The sequence below is a fragment of the Procambarus clarkii genome, chromosome 28 (assembly GCF_040958095.1).
Source record: "Procambarus clarkii isolate CNS0578487 chromosome 28, FALCON_Pclarkii_2.0, whole genome shotgun sequence".
In the NCBI taxonomy this organism is placed as follows: domain Eukaryota; kingdom Metazoa; phylum Arthropoda; class Malacostraca; order Decapoda; family Cambaridae; genus Procambarus; species Procambarus clarkii.
Genome location: NC_091177.1, coordinates 12,712,569 through 12,737,778, shown reverse-complemented (window position 1 = coordinate 12,737,778; position 25,210 = coordinate 12,712,569). Strand labels below are relative to the sequence as shown.

Below are 25,210 nucleotides of genomic sequence, written 5' to 3'. Positions count from 1 at the left end.
CACCGTAGAATAGCAACATACTGGAGCGAAAGATACGAAGTGAAATGTAGAATAGCATCAGTGAAGAGTAAAGGTGCCAAAGGCGCAATCAGAGAACACTGTGTGAACAACAGAGGTCCACGGCTGTTCAATACTCTCCCAGCAAGCATTAATAATATTGCCGGAACAAAGGTAGATTCCTTTAAAAGGCAATGAAATAGGTTTTTACAAGATGTGCCGGGAAAACCGGGTTGTAGTGGATATGTGGGGCCTGCGGGCCGCCCCAAACAACAGCCTGTTGGACCAAGTTATCACAAATCGAGGGCCAGGCTCGCGGAATTGAACTCCCGGAGCTCTCTCCAGGTATACTCTTGATATAAAAAGAAATACTCTTGATATACTTAAGATATAAAATATAAAAATTACATGATTTTCATCACTGCATTTTTCAAAGTTAAAATCATGAGCAATGTTTATTACATGTTTAGATTATTTCGTCTATATGTTTGGCGTCTAGGTCTTGTATGTGTCGCTTGTATGTGTCGCTTGTATGTGTCGCTTGTATGTGTTGCTTATATGTCTTGATTGTATGTCAAGTTTGTATGCCACACTTGAATACCTAGTTTGTATGTTTCGTTTGAATACCACGTTTTTGGCTCGTTTGTTCCCAATATACATCTCGTTTGTGACTGGGGCGTGTGTGTAATTACTTAGAATAATAAGGTGTAATTGGGTCAATAAATATAGGCAAAGGTGAGTTGTAGTTCAGGATAATTTCCTTCAACAAGCAGCACATTCTCTCAATTTGCCACTAAGTAAATATTGCAATTTTTTTTTCCGTACCAGAAACGTCCGAACCACGTCCGAACCACGTCCGAACCACGTCCGAACCCAAGCAACCTGCCAAAAATTATCGCGGCCGATGGATGGAAATCGTGTTTACGGTTCCTCAAATTTGTACTAATATACTGGGGCCAGATTCACGAAAACACTTAAGCAAGCACTTACGAACCTGTCCATCTTTTCTCAATCTTTGGCGGCTTTGTTTCCAATTATTAAACAGTTAATGAGCTCCGAAGTACCAGGAGGCTGTTTATAACAATAACAACAGTTGATTGGAAAGTTTTCATGCTTGTAAACTGTTTAATAAATGTAACCAAAGCCGTCAAAGATTGAGAAAAGATGTACAGGTTCGTAAGTGCTTGCGTAAGTGCTTTCGTGAATCTGCGCTCCTGCACTGTTAGCGAATTGGTCGACGTCATTCAAAGTGTGTGACGCATTAGGTGAGGGAGGAGCGATATGCGGCATGAACCAGCATAGCGACTCCGAATTAGTACATCGCATTTTGACGTATAAGGACGAAAAACCCATGTACACACAACGATCATAGAATACTCGTAAAATTAACGTCACGTTCCGTTTTCTGTTCGCGGGTAACGCTATGTTTGGGCACGTTAGTACATCAGTGGTGACGTTGCTAGAGAGGACGGCATGTTTCACCATGGTAGGGAAGGGAACTATCAGGGGGAAAGCGCCAAGATATAACGACTATATAGCACTGGGAAGGGGGTCAGGATAAAGATTTAGGATGGGAAGAGGGGAAAGGAATGGTGCCCAACCACTTGGATGGTCGGGGATTGAACGCCGACCGGCATGAAGCGAGACCGTCACTTTACTGTCCAGCCCAAGTGGTTGGGCAGTTCCAACCACTTGGTTGGAACTGTCCAACCAAGTCCTGTCCAACTAACACACACTTCTTGTTAGAAGCGAGTTCCAAACAATGACTTAAATGTTATCAGAAGAGTTAAAAAATTTCTTACACACAAACACACGTATATAGTTATTAATTACTATGGTATATCACGATCTATAATAGGGGTATTTTTTTTACCATGGTATATCACGATCTATAATAGGGGTATTTTTTACCATGGTATATCACGATCTATAATAGGGGTATTTTTTTCCCATGGTATATCACGATCTATAATAGGGGGGTATTTTCCCCATGGTATATCACGATCAGTAACAAATACTTGTGTATGTGTTCCAGTCAGCACTTAAAAGACTATCAACGTCTGGTCGTGCTCACTTCAGAATCATTGCTTTAAACACGTTCTTAAAACGAATTATTTTGCACTTCAACTCGCCTTACCATATATATATATATATATATATATATATATATATATATATATATATATATATATATATATATATATATATGTATATATATATATATATATATATATATATATATATATATATATATATATATATATATATACTGAGCCCCTTACAGACCCAGTGTACTTTACAAATCGAATATCAGGTTAATTATATTTTTGTCTTATTTACCAATTTAGTAAACCTATTTTGCCAGGTGTATATTGTGTTCAGTTCCACGCCAAAAATATTAAGCGTTTAGACTATTCAATCTTGAATTAATTAACGAAAACATTAGTAGGAGATGTTTACTAAAACACGTGATGAACACGTCTCGTTATCTGGCTCACTGTTTCACATCCACAATAACCGATGATAACGATTGTATAGTAATTACTAGCACATGTAACAATATTTAGTACATTTGCAATATAAACAAACACTATCTGCATTCTACATATGTATATTGAAGCAAAACTTTGCCCAATGTACCTATATTTAACACAATACAAAATATGGATCATTAAATACTGGTTCATAATATAGATTGTGTTGTTAATTACCAAGTGTATAGATTCTGTATAGTAGACACCGGTCAATGTATATTCTTTCCATACACATGTTATAATAGACGTTGACCTCTGTATACTACCTCGACGTACAGGGCACACTAGACCCTAGTGTATGTGTAGTATATCTCCGTGCACATTATACACTGGCTCCCGAATACTAGCTCTACGCACAGCCTTTCTCTAGCTCTACGTGCCTTTCTACGCACAGCCTTTCTCTAGCTCTACGTGCCTTTCTACGCACAGCCTTTCTCTAGCTCTACGTGCCTTTCTACGCACAGAGACTGCTCAGTAAGTATCTATAGCACAATGAACCAATTTATCCCAAACCGTACCCACTTGACAGTGATCTGAGCAAGAAGGCGGACCACAAGATCAGATTAATCTCACCCTGAGACTCCATTAAGAGCCTTGAGATCACTCGGCCCTCTGGATCTTCGACCCGTCAACGCCACGGACCACCAATAGACGTTTCTCCTGTCTTCCTTCCCTTTCCACGACCTTTCGTTGCCCTCCTTTCCCTCTTCCATCCCCTCTCTCACACCTGTTGTTGTTGCTTTAGATTCAGCTACTCGGAACTAAAAGTTGCAAGTAGCACGGGCTATGGTGAGCCCGTAGTGGACTTACCTGGCACAGGAACGGGGCTGTAACCTCTCTCTCTCTCTCTCATACCATCAGCTACTTCCTTCATACCAACTGTACCTCACGACACCTCTTTGTATCTCTTAAGCCTCGAGTCTCTCCCTTCTTCCCTGTATCATATACAACCCCGCTCCAGCGCCAGGTAAGTCCACTACGGGGTCACCATAGCCCGTGCTACTTGCAACTTTCGTTCAAAGATGCTGAATCTAAAATAACAACAACATACCTCCTTCTGCACACACACCTGAGTTTCCTATGCCTCTTGTGGCGTCTTCTGTTGCTCTTTGAGCTTTGGTTTACCACTGGTCTTCACATCTCTCTCAGAAACACCAATATAATCACTACGAAATTACAACCTATGAGTGTAAGATGGTGTGGTCGAGCTATAGGACAGAGTGAAACTATTAGTCAAAAAAGGAGGAGCTGGGACACCTTTAGCTAGGTACTGGATATTCTCAAGAAATGACTTTCGTAAAGAGATGCCTTGTTGACATGCTTTCTAAACCCCTTTAGAAGTCAAGATTCTTATTACATTTAGAAGTCAAGATCCTTATTACATTTAGAAGTCAAGATCCTTATTACATTTAGAAGTCAAGATCCTTATTACATTTAGAAGTCAAGATCCTTATTACATTTAGAAGTCAAGATCCTTATTACATTTAGAAGTCAAGATCCTTATTACATTTAGAAGTCAAGATCCTTATTACATTTAGAAGTCAAGATCCTTATTACATTTAGAAGTCAAGATCCTTATTACATTTAGAAGTCAAGATCCTTATTACATTTAGAAGTCAAGATCCTTATTACATTTAGAAGTCAAGATCCTTATTACATTTAGAAGTCAAGATCCTTATTACATTTAGAAGTCAAGATCCTTATTACATTTAGAAGTCAAGATCCTTATTACATTTAGAAGTCAAGATCCTTATTACATTTAGAAGTCAAGATCCTTATTACATTTAGAAGTCAAGATCTTTATTACATATATTAGTCAAGATCTTTATTACATGAGCTGTGATGCAGGTTACTCCCGAGCTTGTAGATGATGTAGAGCTGACGACATTATGTGTGATGATTTTAAAACGTTCTTCAATGTATATTTGTGCTGTCTTTCAATTTATTCTGAGGTAAATATGATATCTATTTTGGTTAGATAATTCGCATTTTACGTGACATGTTTTGTGATAATGTGTCCTGCCCCCCCCCCTTCCATCTCCCCTTCTCCCGTGTCCCCTTCCCAGCAGACGTGGTCCATCCCCCCCCCCCACTGCTAAAATGTCCTTGGGTACTGTTGCCCCCCCCCTCCCCCCTTCCAACTACTTTTCCTGCTGGAGGCACTCCTAAACACTGCTTTGCCATTTCCCGGATTCACACACCGTGCACGCACTCAGTGCACACTTCCACTCAACCCCCCAACCACCCACTCCCCCCCTCCTATCTCTCCCCCCCCCATTAGGCACTCAATTAATGGTTCCTGTATTTTGCACTCGTGAGATGCAGTTTCAAAGATACCCCCCCCCCCGTCCTTTCACCTATAATTAACAACGGAAAAAATATATATTCTTACACAAAAATATCAGAAACATTCTTTTTTCTTTACTTACAAACGTTCACAAAGAAGCCAGCCAGCCAGCCAGCAGCAGCTTATCTGAACTCCGAAATCATTTTTGGTCCCCAGTTCTAGAATTGAACTGGGAACAAGAACTCCTTCTGGTAGCACACTCAGTGAGGAACTGCATTAGTTTTCACCACTGTTATTTTGACAAGAACTTCACATGTAATTTGGGGCATGTTAATTATTCTGGCTCCAAATTATCAACTAATATTGTGGTAGATTTATCTACACACAACCTTTCAATTTCACAGTTATAACTTCTCACTGTTGCAAAGTCCACCCACTTAAGACGGGTCGTCACAGCGTCGGCCTCGCTTCTTGCACGGGGTCGGCGTTCGAGCCTCCTATGGCCCAATAGGCTAGGCACCTATCCTTCATTCCTTCTCATATAACCCTTTCAAGCACTATGTAAAGCACTGCCTCAGTGCTTTCTCCTCATAATTACCTTACATTCACTTTGTCAAGTGTACCGCTGTGATTTATTCACCTTATCACTGTTACTAATTGCACGGTAGGAGTTTATTCATTGTCTCACTGTTACTAAATACACAGAAGCGATTTATTCATCCTGTCACCGTTACTAAGTACACAGAAGCGACTTATTCATCTTCTCACTGTTGCTAAATACACAGAAGCGATTTATTCATCTTCTCACTGTTACTAAATACACAGAAGCGATTTATTCCTCTTCTCACTGTTACTGAATACACAGAAGCGATTTATTCATCTTCTGTTACTAAATACACAGAAGCGATTTATTCATCTTCTGTTACTAAATACACAGAAGCAATTTATTCATCTTCTCACTGTTAGTAAATACACAGAAGCGATTTATTCACCTGATAACTGTTACTGAATACACAGAAGCGATTTATTCCTCTTCTCACTGTTACTGAATACACAGAAGCGATTTATTCCTCTTCTCACTGTTACTGAATACACAGAAGCGATTTATTCCTCTTCTCACCGTTGCTAAGTACACCGTTGTGGTTTGTACACTCGGTGGGATCAACAGCTATCACCTTCCCCTATTGCTTTCATTACTTCATTTGCTGGTCCGTTGTGGTCCGGGGCTCCCACTTAGGCTGCGTTATCGAATCTGCGTTAATGTCACCGCCACTCTTAACCACACACTCGTTGTTATATTTTATGGCCGTCATTTCCGTCAAGGAACGTAATCGTTATCCTGCACGTCTGGTAGTCGTTATCCTGCACGTCTGGTAGTCGTACGTCGCTATCCTGCACGTCTTGTACCACTTGTTATACTTCGAGGGCCGTTGTGGTGTTGTGGATTAGTGTTACAGTGCTCAGGAACACTGTCCTAGCACTTTACAACACAGCCAGAACACTATCACTGTCCTAGCACTGTACAACACAACCAGAACACACTATCACTGTCCTAGCACTGTACAACACAACCAGAACACACTATCACTGTCCTAGCACTGTACAACACAACCAGAACACACTATCACTGTCCTAGCACTGTACAACACAACCAGAACACACTATCACTGCCCTAGCACTGTACAACACAACCAGAACACACTATCACTGTCCTAGCACTATACAACACAACCAGAACACTATATCACTGTCAAAATACAATATTAACCATACACGATTGTACATTTACAATTGATTTAGTTAAAAATATAAAATTAAGTACGTTATTAATGTGCACAGGGTAAGGTTCAGATCAGAAGCGCTATGCCAGTAGGATTATATAGCACTTGGAAGGGATATGAGGCCAAGGATTTATGGATACGACATGGGGGGGGGGGGGAAGGGGGAGGAATGGTGCACAAGCACTCCTTCATGCAGGTCGGGGATTGAACGCCGACCTGCATGAAGCGAAACCGTCGCTCTACTGACCAGTCCAAGTGGTTGGGCATAACTTGCATAAGAAAGTCATTATACCGACATTGTACGTAATTATAATTATATAATGTATAATAATAATGATGCGGCCACTAATGGCTTAATACATGAAAATACAGCTTTGTTGACATGCATTTTTTGTTTAAATTATTCAAATATTCTTGAGTACACGATACCGGACACTCTTCATAACAGATAATTTATTATCTTCTGATTTTTGAATAGCGAGACATAGCTAATTCTGTCACTAACTTTCTTTTAGAGATATAATTTGGCAATTTTAGATCTTGTAGATATGTTACAGAATTATATACATCGCATTTTATGTAGCATTCTCTTACAAGCTGGTTGACATTTCTGGCCAAGTCTGAGTGACCAGTTACAAGCGAGTCCCTCATAAATGAGGTATGCTGTTTCCAGAATGAGAGATTTCCTTTAGTTGAAATAATAACCTTCTTTTTTTATTTATTTCTTCAAGTATAGATGTTGCCAACAGGGGCAGACGGAAGATTGCAACGAAGAGTGAGGCGGTGGACACTAACGCACACCTCCCTATAGAATTAAACTTGCCCAAGTCTCCAATAGTTCTCAATCACACAAGGGAACACAGGTGGAAATTGAGTACTCAAATGAGCCACAGGGACGTTAGATATAACTTTTTCAGTGTCAGAGTAGTTAACAAATGGAATGCATTAGGCAGTGATGTGGTAGGAGGCTGACTCCATACACAGTTTCAAATGTAGATATGATAGAGCCCAGTAAGCTCAGGAGTCTGTACACTAGTTGATTAACAGTTGAGAGCCGGGAGCAAAGAGCCAGAGCTCAACCCCCGCAAGCACAACTAGGGGAGTACACAAACCGAGACACTGACTAGTCAATAACTTCCGTCCAGGTTAGACGACGGACAAATTCACTCAACATGACATGATTTCTGACGTTCAAATCTGTGAACAACCAGAATAATTTACAAGTCGCCCGTTTGAGAATACAATCTGCCCCAGATGCTTTTAAAATAATATTTTACTGGAATCTCTCTGCCTGGTAATTGTAGTTTAAACTCTGGATGAAAACGTGTCCAGAAACTTAAAAGCAACTACGCCGTATTTGCCAGGATTGAATGTGAGGTTTCATTTAGCATGATATTTTCCACATATTTAAATTTTTTCCCAAAAATTTAGTTAGTACTAATGGAACTAAATCAACGTAATAAACATTAGCCTTAATACTTGCTATGCAATAGCCAGCTCTACCGACTCTTCTCAACTCTTCCAACAAGAGATCAAAATAAGGAGATCAAAATTTTGTGATCAATTTTCACAAAATTGATCACAAAATTGATCGCATAATATCACTCCCTTTCACAGGTTCTCTTTATACCTGACAAGAAAAAGGTCAGTATCTAGTGATTGCAGGAAATGCCTTTTATACAAAGCAATTCCTTAACAGTTTTGATGTGTTCAACTTAAGAAAATATTTTGGAGGCATCAAGGCGAGTTGCAACAGATTAGTTTCCGCCTCAAGGACAAGCAGAGCATCGTAGAGCAAGCAGGTTTGTATGCAAATTGGCAATTAAAAGGGTTTAGTTCATCAGCTAGAAAACTAATTAATCAACTATTTGAACAGTAGTGCTTAGGGCAATAGTATATATCAGAGAGCAATAGTTCTATATAACAGAGGACACAGACGGCCGACAGTTCTATGGAATGGGAACGAGTACAGATATTGACGTATCTTGTGAGAGAAAGTCTGAAAGGCTGAAAGGGGCAACAGTTTCGGCGACCCATGTTAAAGGTTGTCAGAGTAAAGACTTAAAGGGCTATCATAACCCATTTCTAAGTACAGCTTCCTCAGTCATTGCAAGAGTTACTGTGGGCAGGTGTTAAGCATTAGGGGGGGCCAGATGTACACAGGTCTCACAGACATCTGTATTAAAACCAGTTTCAGTCTCATCTGTACAGGACATGATACTATCCAAGAAGCGTCATTGCAAATTTTTTGTTTTTTCTAATTTCACCCAAAAGTCATAAAGCGTCTTTCTGAAAAGTTTATTTTCAACTTTATTTCTCTCAATGTTATCTTTCTCTTTATTAATCCTCTGAATTATTTGGTGATATTGAGTCCCTTGTACTTTGATCTGGGGCGGCCTGCTGTCTCAAGACTCACAGTAACACACACTCACAGTTTAACTGAGGACTGTCACAGTAACACACAGTTTAACTGACGACTATCACAGTAACACCCGGTTTAACTAACAACTATCACAGCAACACACAGTTTAATTGACGACTATCACAGTAAACCGTTTGTCACAAGGACAGACCAAGCCACAGTAACGCACAAAGATCTCCCGGCAGTGATTCCATCCTAGTTTTCTATAGCCAGCATCTTCATAACACACTCATTGGTCTCTAGCTCCAGCATAACACACTCGTTGGTCTCTAGCTCCAGCATAACACACTCGTTGGTCTCCAGCTCCAGCATAACACACTCGTTGGTCTCCAGCTCCAGCATAACACACTCGTTGGTCTCTAGCTCCAGCATAACACACTCGTTGGTCTCCACTGTGAGTTATTACACGTAATTTGGAGCCACAAAGAAGTAATACACTGAATTGTATATTTACAGATATCGTCACAACTGTACGAATTTATCGTCGCATTCTGAAGATTACGTTACATCAACACAAAACAATTCTACATAAGATAAATCACAGTTAGAAAGCGTTCAAATAGGGTAATCCTGCCATAGTGATTTATTTAATTCTACATCAAATGCAGACAATATCTTGTAGCAAAGTACTCGGGATTTGTATTTTCTTGTAGACCATTGCATTTCTGAAGAGCTAAGTGATCATATAATATTCCTACGTAACAATAATCACTAAAATGGCTAAATATTTTATTCATATTTTTCTTAGTGAATTGAATATAATGACTCCCACTGATACAGCATGACTCACTCTATCGATATTACGTATTACAGAGAAATTAATTTAGCTATTTTCAATAATACTTAAATTCATTTAAATATATTTAGTGATACGGAAATTAATTTAGATATATTTTTAGTCATGAGGAAATTGATATAGCTCTATTTTAGACACGTAGAAATTAATTTAATTCCATTTTTAGTCATACTGAAATTGATTTAGATAAAATTTCAGTCACAGGGAAATTTACTTAGATTTATTTTTAGGGATATTGAAACTAATTTTCCAAACTTTTCTTAAGGCTTAAGTTGCAGAGGTCTTGCTAATCAATATATATATATATATATATATATATATATATATATATATATATATATATTGACCAGTATATATATATATAAATTAGGGGGCCACACACATTTCATTCCGTTGGACCATAGGAGCTTCGAACCCACGACCAGTAAAAAATTATTTGCCATTTCAGAAGGCAAATCAATTTAGTTTGTTGCGTACTGTTAATGGGGATTTTAATTATAACGACGTTTGTTTGTAGTGATTTCCTTTGAATAGAGTCAATTGTGTTCTTGCTGGTACCATCTCTAGTACAACCTCTGACACGTCAAGAGTGACATAATTTATTTCGGATCAAATCTCGAAATATTTTCAACTTTTCTTACGGAAAAGTTGAAAATATCTATTTTTTTTTATTTTTCTCTAAAATTTATTTGTTGATGTTACAGAACTGTTCCTCGCGGATTACACCCTAAGGAGGACAAATTTTGAACAAATTCTCTTTATACCTCCAAAGATATATACCTCTTTACTGAGAACCTCCAAAGGTAGAATGACTATACAGCACAGTGTAGGGACACGGAAGAGGACAGGAGGGGGAGGAACTTGGACCATCATGAATCGAACGCCGACCTGCAAGACTTAAGGGCGTTGCTGTACCGACCAGTCCAAGTGGCACGCACTCTAGTTACCGTGACCACGTCATCAACAGCGTGTTGCCACTCAAGAGAGACATACACTCACTCTCACACTCCATCCCACTCTCTCACAAACACGCACTCACACACCCTTCCTTCCTCCCACTCACATACAACCACTGAATGCAGGCGATGAGTCACAATAACGTGGCTAAAGTAAGTTGACCAGACCACACACTAGAAGATGAAGGGACGACGACGTTTCGGTCCGTCCTGGACCATTCTCAAGTCGATCGACTTGAGAATGGTCCAGGACGGACCGAAACGTCGTCGTCCCTTCACCTTCTAGTGTGTGGTCTGGTCAACCACTGAATCTTTGCCACCTAGATAAAAAAAAATGCTTCCTAATAACCTTTAAAATATACATTTCACAAACCACTAACCGTTTAGTCCTAATACTTGTCGTTCCGTCTATTCCTTGCCAATTTACGTCTATCATTATCCTTCCTCTATTTGGTGTAGCAGTTCTCTGTCTTTCATGTACTTCCGCAGTTTGAGTTGTTAAAACTTTACTTCCTGCACCTTTATTTATCAGATTATCTCATTTACACATTTATTACTCTGTGATGCCATAGTCCTCGTGTCTACATTAACATTTTCACAATGACGTTTGTAGATAGTGTTACTAGGTATTATCTTCACTATCTTGTAGCACTGTTTGTAGATATAGTTACTGGTATTATCTTCACTATCTTCGGGTTTACTAATTTCTAACTTTCGTTAATTTTCGTTATACAAGCTTTTACTCTCGACGTACTTCATGTATTACTATTGTTTAAGTTTTCTTCACCGCACTCAACTTTGATTTAGTTTAATTATATTCGACTTATATTAGCTTTAAATACGTTGTTTGTCAGTTTAGGTGAAGTTCATATAGATATCTTGTTCTTTAGTTTCGTAATTTATCTAACATTCCTGCCTATCAATCACTCTCACGTCGCTTGTCTAGCGTCCATCATACCTGTCAATCACTCTCATCAGGGATAGCCTAACTGGTCAATTTTGCGTCATTATGAGTGTGTGGGGTGTCAATAAACTACACGCTCACTACACTGCAGTTTCCTTATCAACTCTGAATCACTGGTCTCTCATAATTGAAGCTATCAACGGGTGAGAAAAAGAGTAGGCTTGCAATAACAATAATTTAAAGAAAGCATATGTAGCCTTGCATAGATTTTGCTTAATGAACCTTATCCCCATAAATTATCCTCAATGCACCTTATTCCCCCATAAATTATCCTCAATGCACCTTATTCACCCCATAAATTATCCTCAATGCACCTTATTCACCCATAAATTATCCTCAATGCACCTTATTCCCCCATAAATTATCCTCAATGCACCTTATTCCCCCATAAATTATCCTCAATGCACCTTATTTCCTCATAAATTATCCTCAATGCACCTTATTCCCTCGTAAATTATCCTCAATGCACCTTATTCCCCCATAAATTATCCTCAATGCACCTTATTCCCCCATAAATTATCCTCAATGCACCTTATTCCCCCATAAATTATCCTCAATGCACCTATCTCCCCAAAACCGGAGTTCAGTCGTCTTCAAGCACTTCGGGTTTATTATACCTTAACAGACCCCCAATTGTACCCAAACTAACCCTAACTGCGCCCAAACTGACCCCTCGCTGCACTCACTGACCTTAAAACTGCACCCTTCAGAAAATTCAGGTTACCAACAGCCCAGTAAAGTAATTCCGAAAAAGAAGTATTTGTGGCTGTGTTTTAGGGTCTTCAAACAAGTTTTCGACGTGTCCTGTTATTCGGCCCGTGCTGTTGGTCACTGTCTTCTTTCCTGCTAGTTTATGGTGCTTGTAAAAATATATCTTCCTTGGCGTCGTGTGTGTGTGTGTGTTTACCTAACAGTGTCAACGGAAGAGTGACGTCTATTTCTTTAATGCCCCGCCTACTAGCCTTGTTGAACCTGTTGCAATGCAACCTATCTATTTTGTGTGTGTGTGTGTGTGTGTGTGTGTTTTACTATTTGTGCCTGCATGATGGAACTGCTAGAACTTGGACCCCCGCATTTCTAGCTGTCGGCTGTCTAATGTATGGACTCCCGACCAATGTTTTCTTCATCATATCTCTCTCTCTCTCTCTCTCTCTCTCTCTCTCTCTCTCTCTCTCTCTCTCTCACAAACACAAACACACATACACACAATGTGTCATCTTGAGAACCAAATACGAACCAGATCCAGATATGAACACTCCTTCACTTCACCTTCACTCACAAGCATCCTCATGATTTTACCTCATCTAACACCACTAGCCCTAATACCCCTCATTTTGGGTATTGACCCCCTCATCCTCTTCTCCCTGCCCTCACCTTTTATACTCACACTGCGTTATAAACCTTTTGCCGAACCTGAACTATCCAAAAACCGATAGTACTGATACGATGGTGGATCGTACACAAATGGACTGTTTCATCCACAAAAATACTATTGATTTTGTAGAAGCCAAAAGAAATAAAAAAGCAACATACTTAAATTTCCTAGTATACCCCCCATATATGAACTAAATTAACCCCAATGATATTAGGCTAAAATCAACAGATCATTGGCAAGTAATATAGGTCATCACCACCGCTCTCTTAAGTTTTCGTTAGAAACCGGCCAATAACCCAGTTTTCTCCGGGAGCCCATCATCTGCCCCCCTCCCCCTCCCTTACCTTGCTTGACCTAGGGTGAGGGGTGAGGGGTGAGGGGTGGGTAGTGCAGCGTCATGGGGTGGGTGGGGAGCGACCCTTCCTACTCACGACACCGCCCGGGGCATCACCAGGATAACTGCATCCCCCACCCCAACATGAATGGAGATTTCAACGCCTCGCAGATTGGGTTCCAAGGCGTGAGTCAGGGATGTGTGGGATTACCATAGGCGCGGTGCACAATATTAGGTCCTGCGCTGCCGTTCATTGCACTAATGAGATGTTCGTATACATTTTGTGCACTGAGCTACTATTTTTGGGTTTTCGTTATTGTATTTCTTCAGTTGTGAATAATCACGCACTTTAAATATGTCATATATTTTCTTTTTTCCTTCACTGTAACACTGTAAGTAGATGTCCGTTTTATGAGCTCATCCAGAGATAAAAAAAAATATTAAGCTTTCACTAATACACAGTTGAAATTTACCACGTTATTTTTTGCTACATATTTGCTCATCACATTTACTAATATAATTTGCACTGTTCTCACTGTATATCGAGCACCACAACACGGCGGGAGATACACACATGTCCAAAGACGCACAAGAGATCCACAGAAAGATCCACATTTCCTTTCTCGTTCCCTGAAAAAACATTACTAAGCTTCACTCATTCACATACGGGGTAAGCAGTCTTACACGTGATGTGAAGAAGACACAAGGTAAACAAAAGAACTAGAGCCAGTCTCGTGTGCATGAAGCTTCCTCCTGTGAAGTGTGCCCGTGTGCTGCTACTGGCGAGCGAGCTCTAGGGACGAGGGAGAGGAGAGGGAAGAGTAGTGGTGGTCCTATAGAAGTGTGAGAGGAGAGGGAAGAGTAGTGGTGGTCCTATGGAAGTGTGAGAGGAGAGGGAAGAGTAGTGATGGTCCTATGGAAGTGTGAGAGGAGAGGGAAGAGTAGTGGTGGTCCTATGGAAGTGTGAGAGGAGAGGGAAGAGTAGTGATGGTCCTATGGAAGTGTGAGAGGAGAGGGAAGAGTAGTGATGGTCCTATGGAAGTGTGAGAGGAGAGGGAAGAGTAGTGGTGGTCCTATGGAAGTGTGAGAGGAGAGGGAAGAGTAGTGATGGTCCTATGGAAGTGTGAGAGGAGAGGGAAGAGTAGTGGTGGTCCTATGGAAGTGTGAGAGGAGAGGGAAGAGTAGTGGTGGTCCTATGGAAGTGTGAGAGGAGAGGGAAGAGTAGTGGTGGTCCTATGGAAGTGTGAGAGGAGAGGGAAGAGTAGTGGTGGTCCTATGGAAGTGTGAGAGGAGAGGGAAGAGTAGTGGTGGTCCTATGGAAGTGTGAGAGGAAACCCCTGACGAAAACTTTCTTAAGAGGGGTCTCAAGAAAATGATTTAGAAAGATCCTCGCCTAATGGAAAGAACTTTCGGTTAGTGGGTGTAACTCCTGACTGGTGGGTGTAACTCCTGACTGGTGGGTGTAACTCGTGACTGGTGGGTGTAACTCCTGACTGGTGGGTGTAACTCCTGACTGGTGGGTGTAACTCGTGACTGGTGGGTGTAATTCCTGACTGGTGGGTGTAACTCGTGACTGGTGGGTGTAACTCCTGACTGGTGGGTGTAACTCGTGACTGGTGGGTGTAACTCGTGACTGGTGGGTGTAACTCGTGACTGGTGGGTGTAACTCGTGACTGGTGGGTGTAACTCCTGACTGGTGGGTGTAACTCGTGACTGGTGGGTGTAACTCCTGACTGGTGGGTGTAACTCCTGACTGGTGGGTGTAACTCGTGACTGGTGGGTGTAACTCGTGACTGGTGGGTGTAACTCCTGGCCATAGGTGAGATCTCTGGCTATTGGGCTCAGTAATTAGTACAAAAATGTTGAGGAAGAAGTCGACAGGTCAACTTTACTGGGAGCTTCGACATGAACAGGAACCTGGTTAGGGCAACTTGCAGGGGGTAGAGGGGGGGGGGTGCCGAGCTGGGGGAGTGAGAGGTGAAGAGGGTTTTGAGAAGGGCAAGTAAGCGGGACTTGGGCAGGGAGGCTGAGAGCGCCTTGGGCAGGGAGAGAGGGAGGGAGATCCATGGGGAGGAAGTATGGGAGACTTGGGTAAAGAGGATGGGAGATCCTTGGGGTAAGAAGACTGGTGGAAGATCGTGAGAAGGGAAGGTGAGAGGTTTAGTTAGCGAAAGTGAGATAGCCTTGGGTAGGGAGGGTAACAGGGTCTTGGGTAGGGAGGGTAACAGGACCTTGGGAAGGGAGAGTAACAAGACCTTGGGGGAGGGCAGGGTAACAGGACCTTGGGGAGAGAGGGTAACAGGACCTTGGGAAGGGAGGGTAACAGGACCTTGGGGAGAAAGGGACGGGTAACAGGGCCTTGGGGAGGGAGGGAGGGTAAGAGGACCTTGGGTTGGACGGAGAAGCGGTTCTTGAGTAGGTAGAGTGAGTGAACCTTGATAAGAGTGCAACCAGGAGACTGGGGCAGGGAGGGAGGGAGAGTGTCTTGGGAAAGCAACGGTGAAAGGTAGATGAAAATGCCTTGGCAAGCAGAATGTAGGGACCAGCGGTAGAAAGATGAGAGGGGCCGAGCACGGCCAAACACTGCACGGGTCTGAGCGTAGCACGGGAGAGGGTCTGAGCAGGGGCTGGAGAGAGGGACCTGAGCACGGCAGGTGACAAGTGCCTGAGCACAGGTGACAAGTGCCTGAGCACGACTAATAACACCGCCATAGAGTAACGCAGCAGGTGAAAGGTGCGCGTGAGCAGAGGCGCGGGGGGGTGGGGTAGGGAGGGGAGGGAAGAAGAGAAGCCTGAGCGCGCAGGGGGCGCACAGTACGCCACCACCAAACTACCACAAACAACATACCTGAGCAAGGACTGGCTGGTCGCGCGGGGTGATGGCGTCCGCGGAGATCCCAGAGTCGGCGGGCGAGGGTAAGTCCACAGTGAGGGTGCTGGAGACGCCGTTGGTCTTGTAGGGCGGCCTCAGGTACCGGTCCACGAAGCCGGCGTCGGCCGAGGGGTATTCCTGGCGCACCGAATACTGGGGCTCACTGGGGGAATAGTAGTCACGGTAGTAGTTATCCGTCACGGTGTACACTGCCGGGGAGCCGCGCACGGCGGGAGACGTGCTCGTCGAGTACGGCTGTGGCGAGGGCGATAGGTAGGGCGAGACATGCTCGTAGCTCGACTGTGGGGACGAGGCCGAGAACCCGGCCAGGTAGCTACCTGTACCGGTGCTCATTTTCTCGGCCGAGTCCAGGGGCGCCTGTATCACTAGTGTGTGGTTGGATCGAGGACGGTCCCCCGACTCTGCCTTGAGGACGTGGTGCTCCAGCTCCTCTTTAATCACGTGGTGTTCGAGGTCGTCCTTGAGAGCGGGCGCAACGTCCAAAGCGGGCGGTGAGTCTCCCTGGGGTGGTGGCGGGGGCAAGAGCGGTCGTCGCTTGTCGCACAGTACGCCGCGGTCGGCGGGACTGACGGCTCGGCGCGTCAGGTCCTCTGGCTCCGGCTTAACGCCCTCTGCGCCGCCCGCAAACAGGAGCCCCTCCACGGGCGCCGCCCCCGACACGCCCTCAGACACCCCGTTTGTCATCTTGCAGTCCAGCGCGCCGCCCACCACCGGGCTCCCAACCCCAGACCTGCAAACAAAGGGAGGTAATGAGTAACAGTAAACCAATCAGCGCGCAGCAAGGGGCGGGGCTACATATCTAGGGAAGTCGCGCGGACCAATGGCCGCGCGGGGTGGCAAGGGGGCGGAACTAACCAATCAGGAACTCCGCCCCACACCATCACTCGTCAGAGAGTGGTGCCCGTCCTTCTTACGTAATATCTCGTTAATTACGAGATTTTCTTTATCGCCATCATTATGCGTGTCAACACAATGGGGGAAAACAATACAAGTAACATGAAAATAGGTAAACGGTAATAGTGACTGGCGTAGTCAGTCGTTCCCTACTGGCTTCAGTGGCTTATTTTGCTCATACTGCATGACCCTCTTCCCACGTCCCACCCACGGTGGCCCATGCTCCGCAGCCCTCGGGCTCCTCTCCCACGCTCCCACCCTCGGCTCTCGCGGAAGTGTGCGGAGACGTTCCTGGCCGTCTGGGTGTGTGAAGACGACAGACTCACGCTCGCCACACGGGGAGTGAGGCAGCAGCACGCTCTCTCCACACACGGGGGTGAGGCAGCACGCTCTCTTCACACGGGGGTGAGGCAGCACGCTCTCTCCACACGGGGGTGAGGCAGCATGCTCTCTCCACACGGGGGTGAGGCAGCACGCTCTCTCCACACACGGGGGTGAGGCAGCACGCTCTCTTCACACGGGGGTGAGGCAGCACGCTCTCTCCACACGGGGGTGAGGCAGCACGCTCTCTCCACACGGGGGAGAGGCAGCACGCTCTCTCCACACGGGGGAGAGGCAGCACGCTCTCTCCACACGGGGGAGAGGCAGCACGCTCTCTCCACACGCGGGTGAGGCAGCATGCTCTCTCCACACGGGGGTGAGGCAGCACGCTCTCTCCACACGGGGGTGAGGCAGCATGCTCTCTCCACACACGGGGGAGAGGCAGCACGCTCTCTCCACACACGGGGGAGAGGCAGCACGCTCTCTCTACACGGGGGTGAGGTAGCACGCTCTCTCCACACGGGGGAGAGGCAGCACGCTCTCTCCACACGGGGGAGAGGCAGCACGCTCTCTCCACACGGGGGGTGAGGCAGCACGCTTCACATGCCAGCTCCCCAAAGCCATTATTACATTAGAATCTCCACAATTATGGTTTGAGCACATACAATACCGTATTCATGGTATAAACATCAGCAAACATCATGTAGAATTACAAATTAAAGAGACTTGCCACCACAAACATCCTCCTGAAGCTCCCCAACATCAGACGAAGAAAAACGTAAAATATTTGTTGGGAATTTTTTTGTTATTGTTGTATGGAGGGTCGAGGAGGGGGAGTGGGGGGGGGGGAGGGGAGGATAGGGATGGAGGCATGAGATGAGTGATGAGGGAGGGAGAAGGGGAGGGAGGGAGAGAGGGAGGGAGAGGAGGGGGGCAGGAGGCGGGTACAAATGTGGGAGTGGCAACAACAACAATGCCTCAGATGGCAACAGGAAGCAAGCGGATCGTTAGTTTTTAAGTCACTCATTGCCACGGGCTTCACGGGGAGGGGGTTCATGGGGGGAGGGGAGGGGGACGGCGAAGGCCCTCTAGTCCCGGATCTACACCAGGCTTCTAACTGTGTCATCAGACCTAGTCAAAATTATATTTGTTTGAACCTTCATTAGTAATACACACATTATATATATATATATATATATATATATATATATATATATATATATATATATATATATATATATATATATATATATATACAGGCGATGAGTCACAACGTGGCTATAGTATGATGACGAGACCACACACTAGAAGGTGAAGGGACGACGACGTTTCGGTCCGTCCTGGACCATTCTCAAGTCGATTGTCGTCGACTTGAGAAACATTGATTGTCGTCGTCCCTTCACCTTCTAGTGTGTGGTCTGGTTATTATATATATATATATATATATATATATATATATATATATATATATATATATATATATATATATATATATATATATATATATATATATAATTTCAAAAGAGCAGTTTATGATAAAGTTTCATGAGCTACATGCACTCTCTTTTAAGATGAGGCATCCTCCAGGCAGGAGGCTGGAGTGTCTACCACTGCATGTCAAGTCTCCCTTGGCTCAAGGCCAACTATATCTCTGACCTAACAAGTTTATTTAAAGGACTCTACCTTGCAAGAGAACAGGTCCCTGCAGGTACGCAGTTCTCAGCGCCGATCCACTTCGTACACTGAACCACACTTAATATATATATACACACTGACGTGTATACCATTTCTCGGTGTATATACACCCAGAGTATACTTTAGTCCCAAACTGTGTTGAGGGGTACAGTATACTTGTAGATCAGTAACCTATTGTGGGGGCTTTGAAAACGCTCCAGCTATTGTCCTTAAGCCCAACACCAAACTAAAATTACAATTATATCCCAAGGGAGGTGAGTCCTGTTGGGCTTAACCACTGAAATAGCCCTCCTCTGTCCCCCCAAAAAACTTGTCTTGTTGACACAAAAGATGCGTGGGAGTGAAGGGTGGCGCTCGCCAGACCTATTCTTACACAGAGCGTAAGCTTAAGAGGTTTACCGTAACCGAATACCGACAGGAGAATGAATAATCTCTCGTTCGCTTAGTGTACACTGTCTTATTTCTAGTTATTGCTTGGTTTTCATTACACTGCAAAACAGCAGCGGACATCATGTTAAGGGAACCCGTCGTCGTAGCCCGAGTCCTTGCAGGTCCATCTCTTCCTCCCTGGCATCGCCACCTTCCCTCTATCAACAAACATCCATTCATGTTTCACCATGACCCGCCTCCCTTTCTCTCCAGAGAAGAGGCAGGTCCGCCAAGTCCCGTCCGCCCTTGTATCACAGGTGAGGCCGGTACCCCGTGTTCATACTGTCCCTGTACCACCAGCAGCGAGCCCGTGTCTCGCCCGCTCCTGTACCACAGCCAAGGCGGGTATAATACCCCCGTTCTCCACCTTCCCCTTTCCGTTCCAAAGCCAAGCCAGGTTCCCCGCGTTGTACCTAGTACCCAGAGCCCACTTCCCTCCCCGAGTGCAGTTTACTTCTTTCTCGTCAACAGAGATTGGTACGCTGGGGTACCCCCCAATCCCCCAGTACCCCAGAACGACAGTGAAGCGGGGTCCTCCACTCATATCCACTTCACTCCGACCACAACCTAGTCAGGTCGCTCGCTCGCCTCCTCCTCTCACTGTGCCACGATCAAGCTGGGTGCCAGTCCATGTACTTCACTCCCCTGGCACAGAACTCGAGTCAGGTGTCTGTTTCTCACTTCTCTGTAATGCAGTTAAACCAGGTCCCAGTGCCCTCTAACACTACATCTCTACCCCACCACGACCACCACACTCCTCTACCCCCACCACACTCCTCTACCCCCACCACACTCCTCTACCCCCACCACACTACTCTACCCCACCACACTCCGCTACCCCCACCACACTCCTCTACCCCCATCACACTCCTCTACCCCACCACACTCCTCTACCCCCACCACACTCCTCTACCCCCACCACACTCCTCTACCCTTCATCACACTACTCTACCCTTACCATGAACAACTCAAAGTGCCCAGGAGAATGAAATGTTAATTTCCAGGGAAGTGTGGTTAACAATTTATATGTCGTGGCCGTGCGTGGATCACTCATGGCTCTGAGCTTCAGTAGCAGGCAGGTTAAGTCGAAAATTTCAGCTGAGCTTATTGTTAATTGTTTCTGGAATCTTTCCAAATTAAGACCGCTCATAACCCAGTTGATAGAAATTCTGCCTCACGGTCTTGGGGATCAACGGTTCGAGTCTGCTAGTGCCTAGGTGAATGAAATATTATTTAATAATATATATATATATATATATATATATATATATATATATATATATATATATATATATATATATATATATATATATATATATATATATATATATATGCAGTGTGGTGTTTGCCTATATCTGTTTAAAGTTCTGGTTATATATGTCTCCTACCCTGTCAGTGTCTGAAAATCTTTATTCGTCAATCTCGATGTTTCTTCTCTGCTTCCTAATATGAAACGTAAGTCATTGTTTATACTTAATTTTTTGCCTCTTCCAGTTCCTTCATCTGATCCCTTCTCTTCCGTGTTCCTGTATTCATTCCTCTGGTCGTGCGCCCTCCCTTCCGTATTTTTCTCTACCTCTTCCAAGGCAACATGCTTTTCCATTCATAGTCGTTGCACACCCTGTCCCTTCCCCTGTCCCTTCCCACCATGCCTCTTCCCTTCCAACCAGGCTATGTAGCACCCACCTGTTTCCGTTCTCCTAATTTCTCAACCGTTCATCACTGGTCTATATATTTAATAAATCTCTAACCCTGTCCATTGAGGACAGATGAAAATGTATATATATATGCTGGTTAGCATTGTTAATGTGTGGCCACGTCTGTGGTAGACAAATAATAATAATACAAAAAATCTTCACTGATAAGCAACAACAACTGGAAAGGCAATGGAACGCAGAAGTTCTAGGGAGCCACGACTGGAAGACAGAAGTTCCATGGAGCCACGACTGGAAGACAGAAGTTCCATGGAGCCACGACTGGAAGACAGAAGTTCCATGGAGCCACGACTGGAAGACAGAAGTTCCATGGAGCCATCACTGGAAGACAGAAGTTCCAGGGAGCCACGACTGGAAGACAGAAGTTCCATGGAGCCACGACTGGAAGACAAAAGTTCCAGAAAGCCACGTTTAGAAGGCAGAAGTTCCAGGGAGCCACGACTGGACGGCAGAAGTTCCAGAAAGCCCCGTCTAGAAGGCAGAAGTTCCAGGGAGCCATCACTGGAAGACAGAAGTTCCAGGGAGCCACGACTGGAAGGCAGAAGTTCCAGGGAGCCACGACTGGACGGCAGAAGTTCCAGAAAGCCCCGTCTAGAAGGCAAAAGTTCCAGGGAGCCATCACTGGAAGACAGAAGTTCCAGAAAGCCAGGTCTAGAAGGCAGAAGTTCCAGGGAGCCACGACTGGAAGGCAGAAGTTCTATGGAGCCACAACTGGAAGACAGAAGTTCCAGAAAGCCACGACTGGAAGACAGAAGTTCCATGGAGCCATCACTGGAAGACAGAAGTTCCAGGGAGCCACGACTGGAAGGCAGAAGTTCCATGGAGCCACGACTGGAAGACAGAAGTTCCAGGGAGCCACGACTGGAAGACAGAAGTTCCAGGAAGCCACGACTGGAAGACAGAAGTTCCAGAAAGCCACGACTGGAAGGCAGAAGTTCCAGGGAGCCACGACTGGAAGACAGAAGTTCCAGGGAGCCACGACTGGAAGACAGAAGTTCCAGAAAGCCACGACTGGAAGGCAGAAGTTCCAGGGAGCCACGACTGGAAGACAGACGTTCCAGGGAGCCACGACTGGAAGACAGAAGTTCCAGGGAGCCACGACTGGACGGCAGAAGTTCCATGGAGGCATCAGTGCCTCCGCTTACGACACTGCTTGACTCTGCAGCTGACCATAAATACTCTCCATTATCTCGGCTCTTCAGGTGATCATAAATACTCCGTAATATCCTTCAATAAAGCATCGTTCTCTCGGCCAATCTCCCCATCGGAGCTTTAGATCACCTCACATGAAATTAATTTTCAGCCGAGGAATTCACAATGCTTTTCTTTTCACTTCATCTTACCTATTTTGGTGCATTTTAGGATATATTCAGGAGATGTTTTAGTAATAATCTTATTCTTATTTCGTTTACTGTTAATCCCACATTTATTGTTCCAACCTCATAATTAACATAATACATTTTTTTAATAATAAAGATGTTAATTTAAATATTAACAACAACAATTATTATTATTATTTGAATTATTATTATTATTATTATTATTATTATTATTATTATTATTATTATTATTATTTTATTATTATTTGTATTATTTTTGACATTGGAAGTAACAGTTTTAATAATTTTTTAGCTTGCCAAAAATAAATTAATGTCCTTTTCAACTGATCAAACTTACATGATTTATAAGAGATCGTAAGAAGCTATAAGCAGCCGCGGTAGAAATACGCAAAGAAAATGAGCAAAGAGTGAAACATTAAGAAATATTGTAACTTAATTCCTTTTGAGTTACGGATCGTCCATTTCCTGACCTTGTGAACCTCTTTTCCCTAAACGCCACGAGGAACGCACAATTATCCCGTAGTGAATTGCCCGTGTTCGGAATTTTTCATTTCAGTTTGGGTTAATAATGCGTATATTAGGAGAGCAGAAATAACCTTAGCTGCTCTATTCTTTTGGGATGTATTTCATTATCTCGGTAAACTTAATTGAACTTGAATGCTGTATACCTGCAGTATTGCTCAAAATATGTATATTTTTCACTAGCCGGTATAGGAAGTAGGGGAGGCTTTGAGGTCACTGATCACTGTCCTGGGTTACAGTGCTGTGTTAGGGCGGCAGTGCTGGGAAGCTTCGTTTACTTACTGTGTTAAAATGCCTTTGTTTTATTGAATAAGGTCAACGCCCTCGGTAAAGCGGCTTTATTAAGCTAGTACGTTAGGGTACCAACGTACCAAATGCAATGGACTATTAAAAATGTTAGCTAACATAAAAAAAAGACGTTTTCAGTGCACTGGTTGGTTAGGTTAGGTGGGTGGCTTGGGTTCGTGCATTTCTGATTAGGTTAGAATGTTGGGCTTTGTACGTTGTGGGTAGGAGTGGGTCCTGGTGAGCTGTGATGAGTAGGAGCGAGGTGATGACTTGGGGTCAGTGAGAGGATGAGCTATGATGAGTAGGAAACTGGATGACAAAAGCTCACCACCACAGTATTGGAGACACGCACACCAAAACTTGTAGACGCAGAGGACAAAAATTTCCCGGGGCTCTATATCACAGAGATGCAAGCTAAAAGGAAGAATCTTCCCAGCATCACTAGATCTGGTGTTAGCCCAAAAATTCTGGCAGAGATTGTGAAGACTAAATATCAGAAGCCATAAATCACTGAGTAAGTGGCCGACTACTTAATAATACTTGAAGGAGGGAGTCAAATCAAGAAGTAGATTAGGAATTGTCATTACAGACGAGGGGGACTACAGAAGCTAAGGATCTACCTACAGTAACTACACTGGCAGATTGACCAGACCACACAAGAGAAGGTGAAGGGACGACGACGTTTCGGTCCGTCCTGGACCATTCTCAGGTCTCACAATCGACTTGAGAATGGTCCAGGATGGACCGAAACGTCGTCGTCCCTTCACCTTCTAGTGTGTGGTCTGGTCAACATACTTCAGCCACGTTATTGTGACTCATCGCCTGCATACATTGGCAGACTGAATTGAGGGAGAAACATGACAAAAACGATGATGGAATTCGTAGTTAATTCAGTAGACAATTCAAGGAAGAGACGCACAGGTCCAGAGAACCTGGCACGGAGGTCAATAGAGATGAGAATTCCATCTAGTGAGACAGAAAGCCACAACAAAGAGGCTAAAACTAAACACTCAACCCACACATCTTAAAATAAAGTTGACGACGTTTCGGTCGACTATTATCAAGTCCTGGACTTGATAATGGTCCAGGACGTTTTGGACCAAATGTGTGGAACCAGGATAATGGTCCACACATTTGTCAGATGTGGACACCCAACCCCACACATTTTGAGATGTGAGGGGTTGAGTGTCTGACCCAGCAAGGGTGAGTGAGTGAGGCTGAGAAGCCCGAGATACAACACAATCCAGACGAGAGAAATAACTAAGGTGATGGAGAAGGTGGTGAGGAGGAAGCTAGCGACACACCTGGAGAGAAGGGACCAAGTAACGGACCACCAGCACGGGTTCAGTGATGGTAAATCTTCCCTCGCAAATTTAATGGAATTCTACGACCGGGCGGAATAAATCAGAGAATAAATCAGACAAGAGAGAGAGAAGAGTGGGCAGATTGCATATTTTTAAATTGTCAGAAAGCCTTTGACACAGTATCCCAGTAAAGGCTAGTTCACAAGTTGGAAAAGTAGGCAGAAGTGATAGGGAAGGGCTTCAGTGAATAAAGGAGTACCTAGGGAACAGAAGACAGAGTCTCCAGCGGAATTTCACAAGAGTAGAACCTGTCTACCTTCGACCTATCCTATTTCTGATACATGTAAGTGATCTTCCAGAGGG

The 25,210-nt window shown here is 44.1% G+C and overlaps 1 protein-coding gene across 1 annotated transcript in view; it reads right to left on the bottom strand.

The window, feature by feature from the left end:
- Positions 1 to 25,210, bottom strand: part of grh (grainy head) — a 794,482-nt gene that overhangs the window by 261,924 nt on the left and 507,348 nt on the right. Inside the window, exon 4 of the mRNA XM_069332892.1 lies at positions 16,295 to 17,069. Coding sequence (XP_069188993.1) covers positions 16,295 to 17,069 — 775 coding nt within the window. The remainder of the gene's footprint in view (positions 1 to 16,294; positions 17,070 to 25,210) is intronic.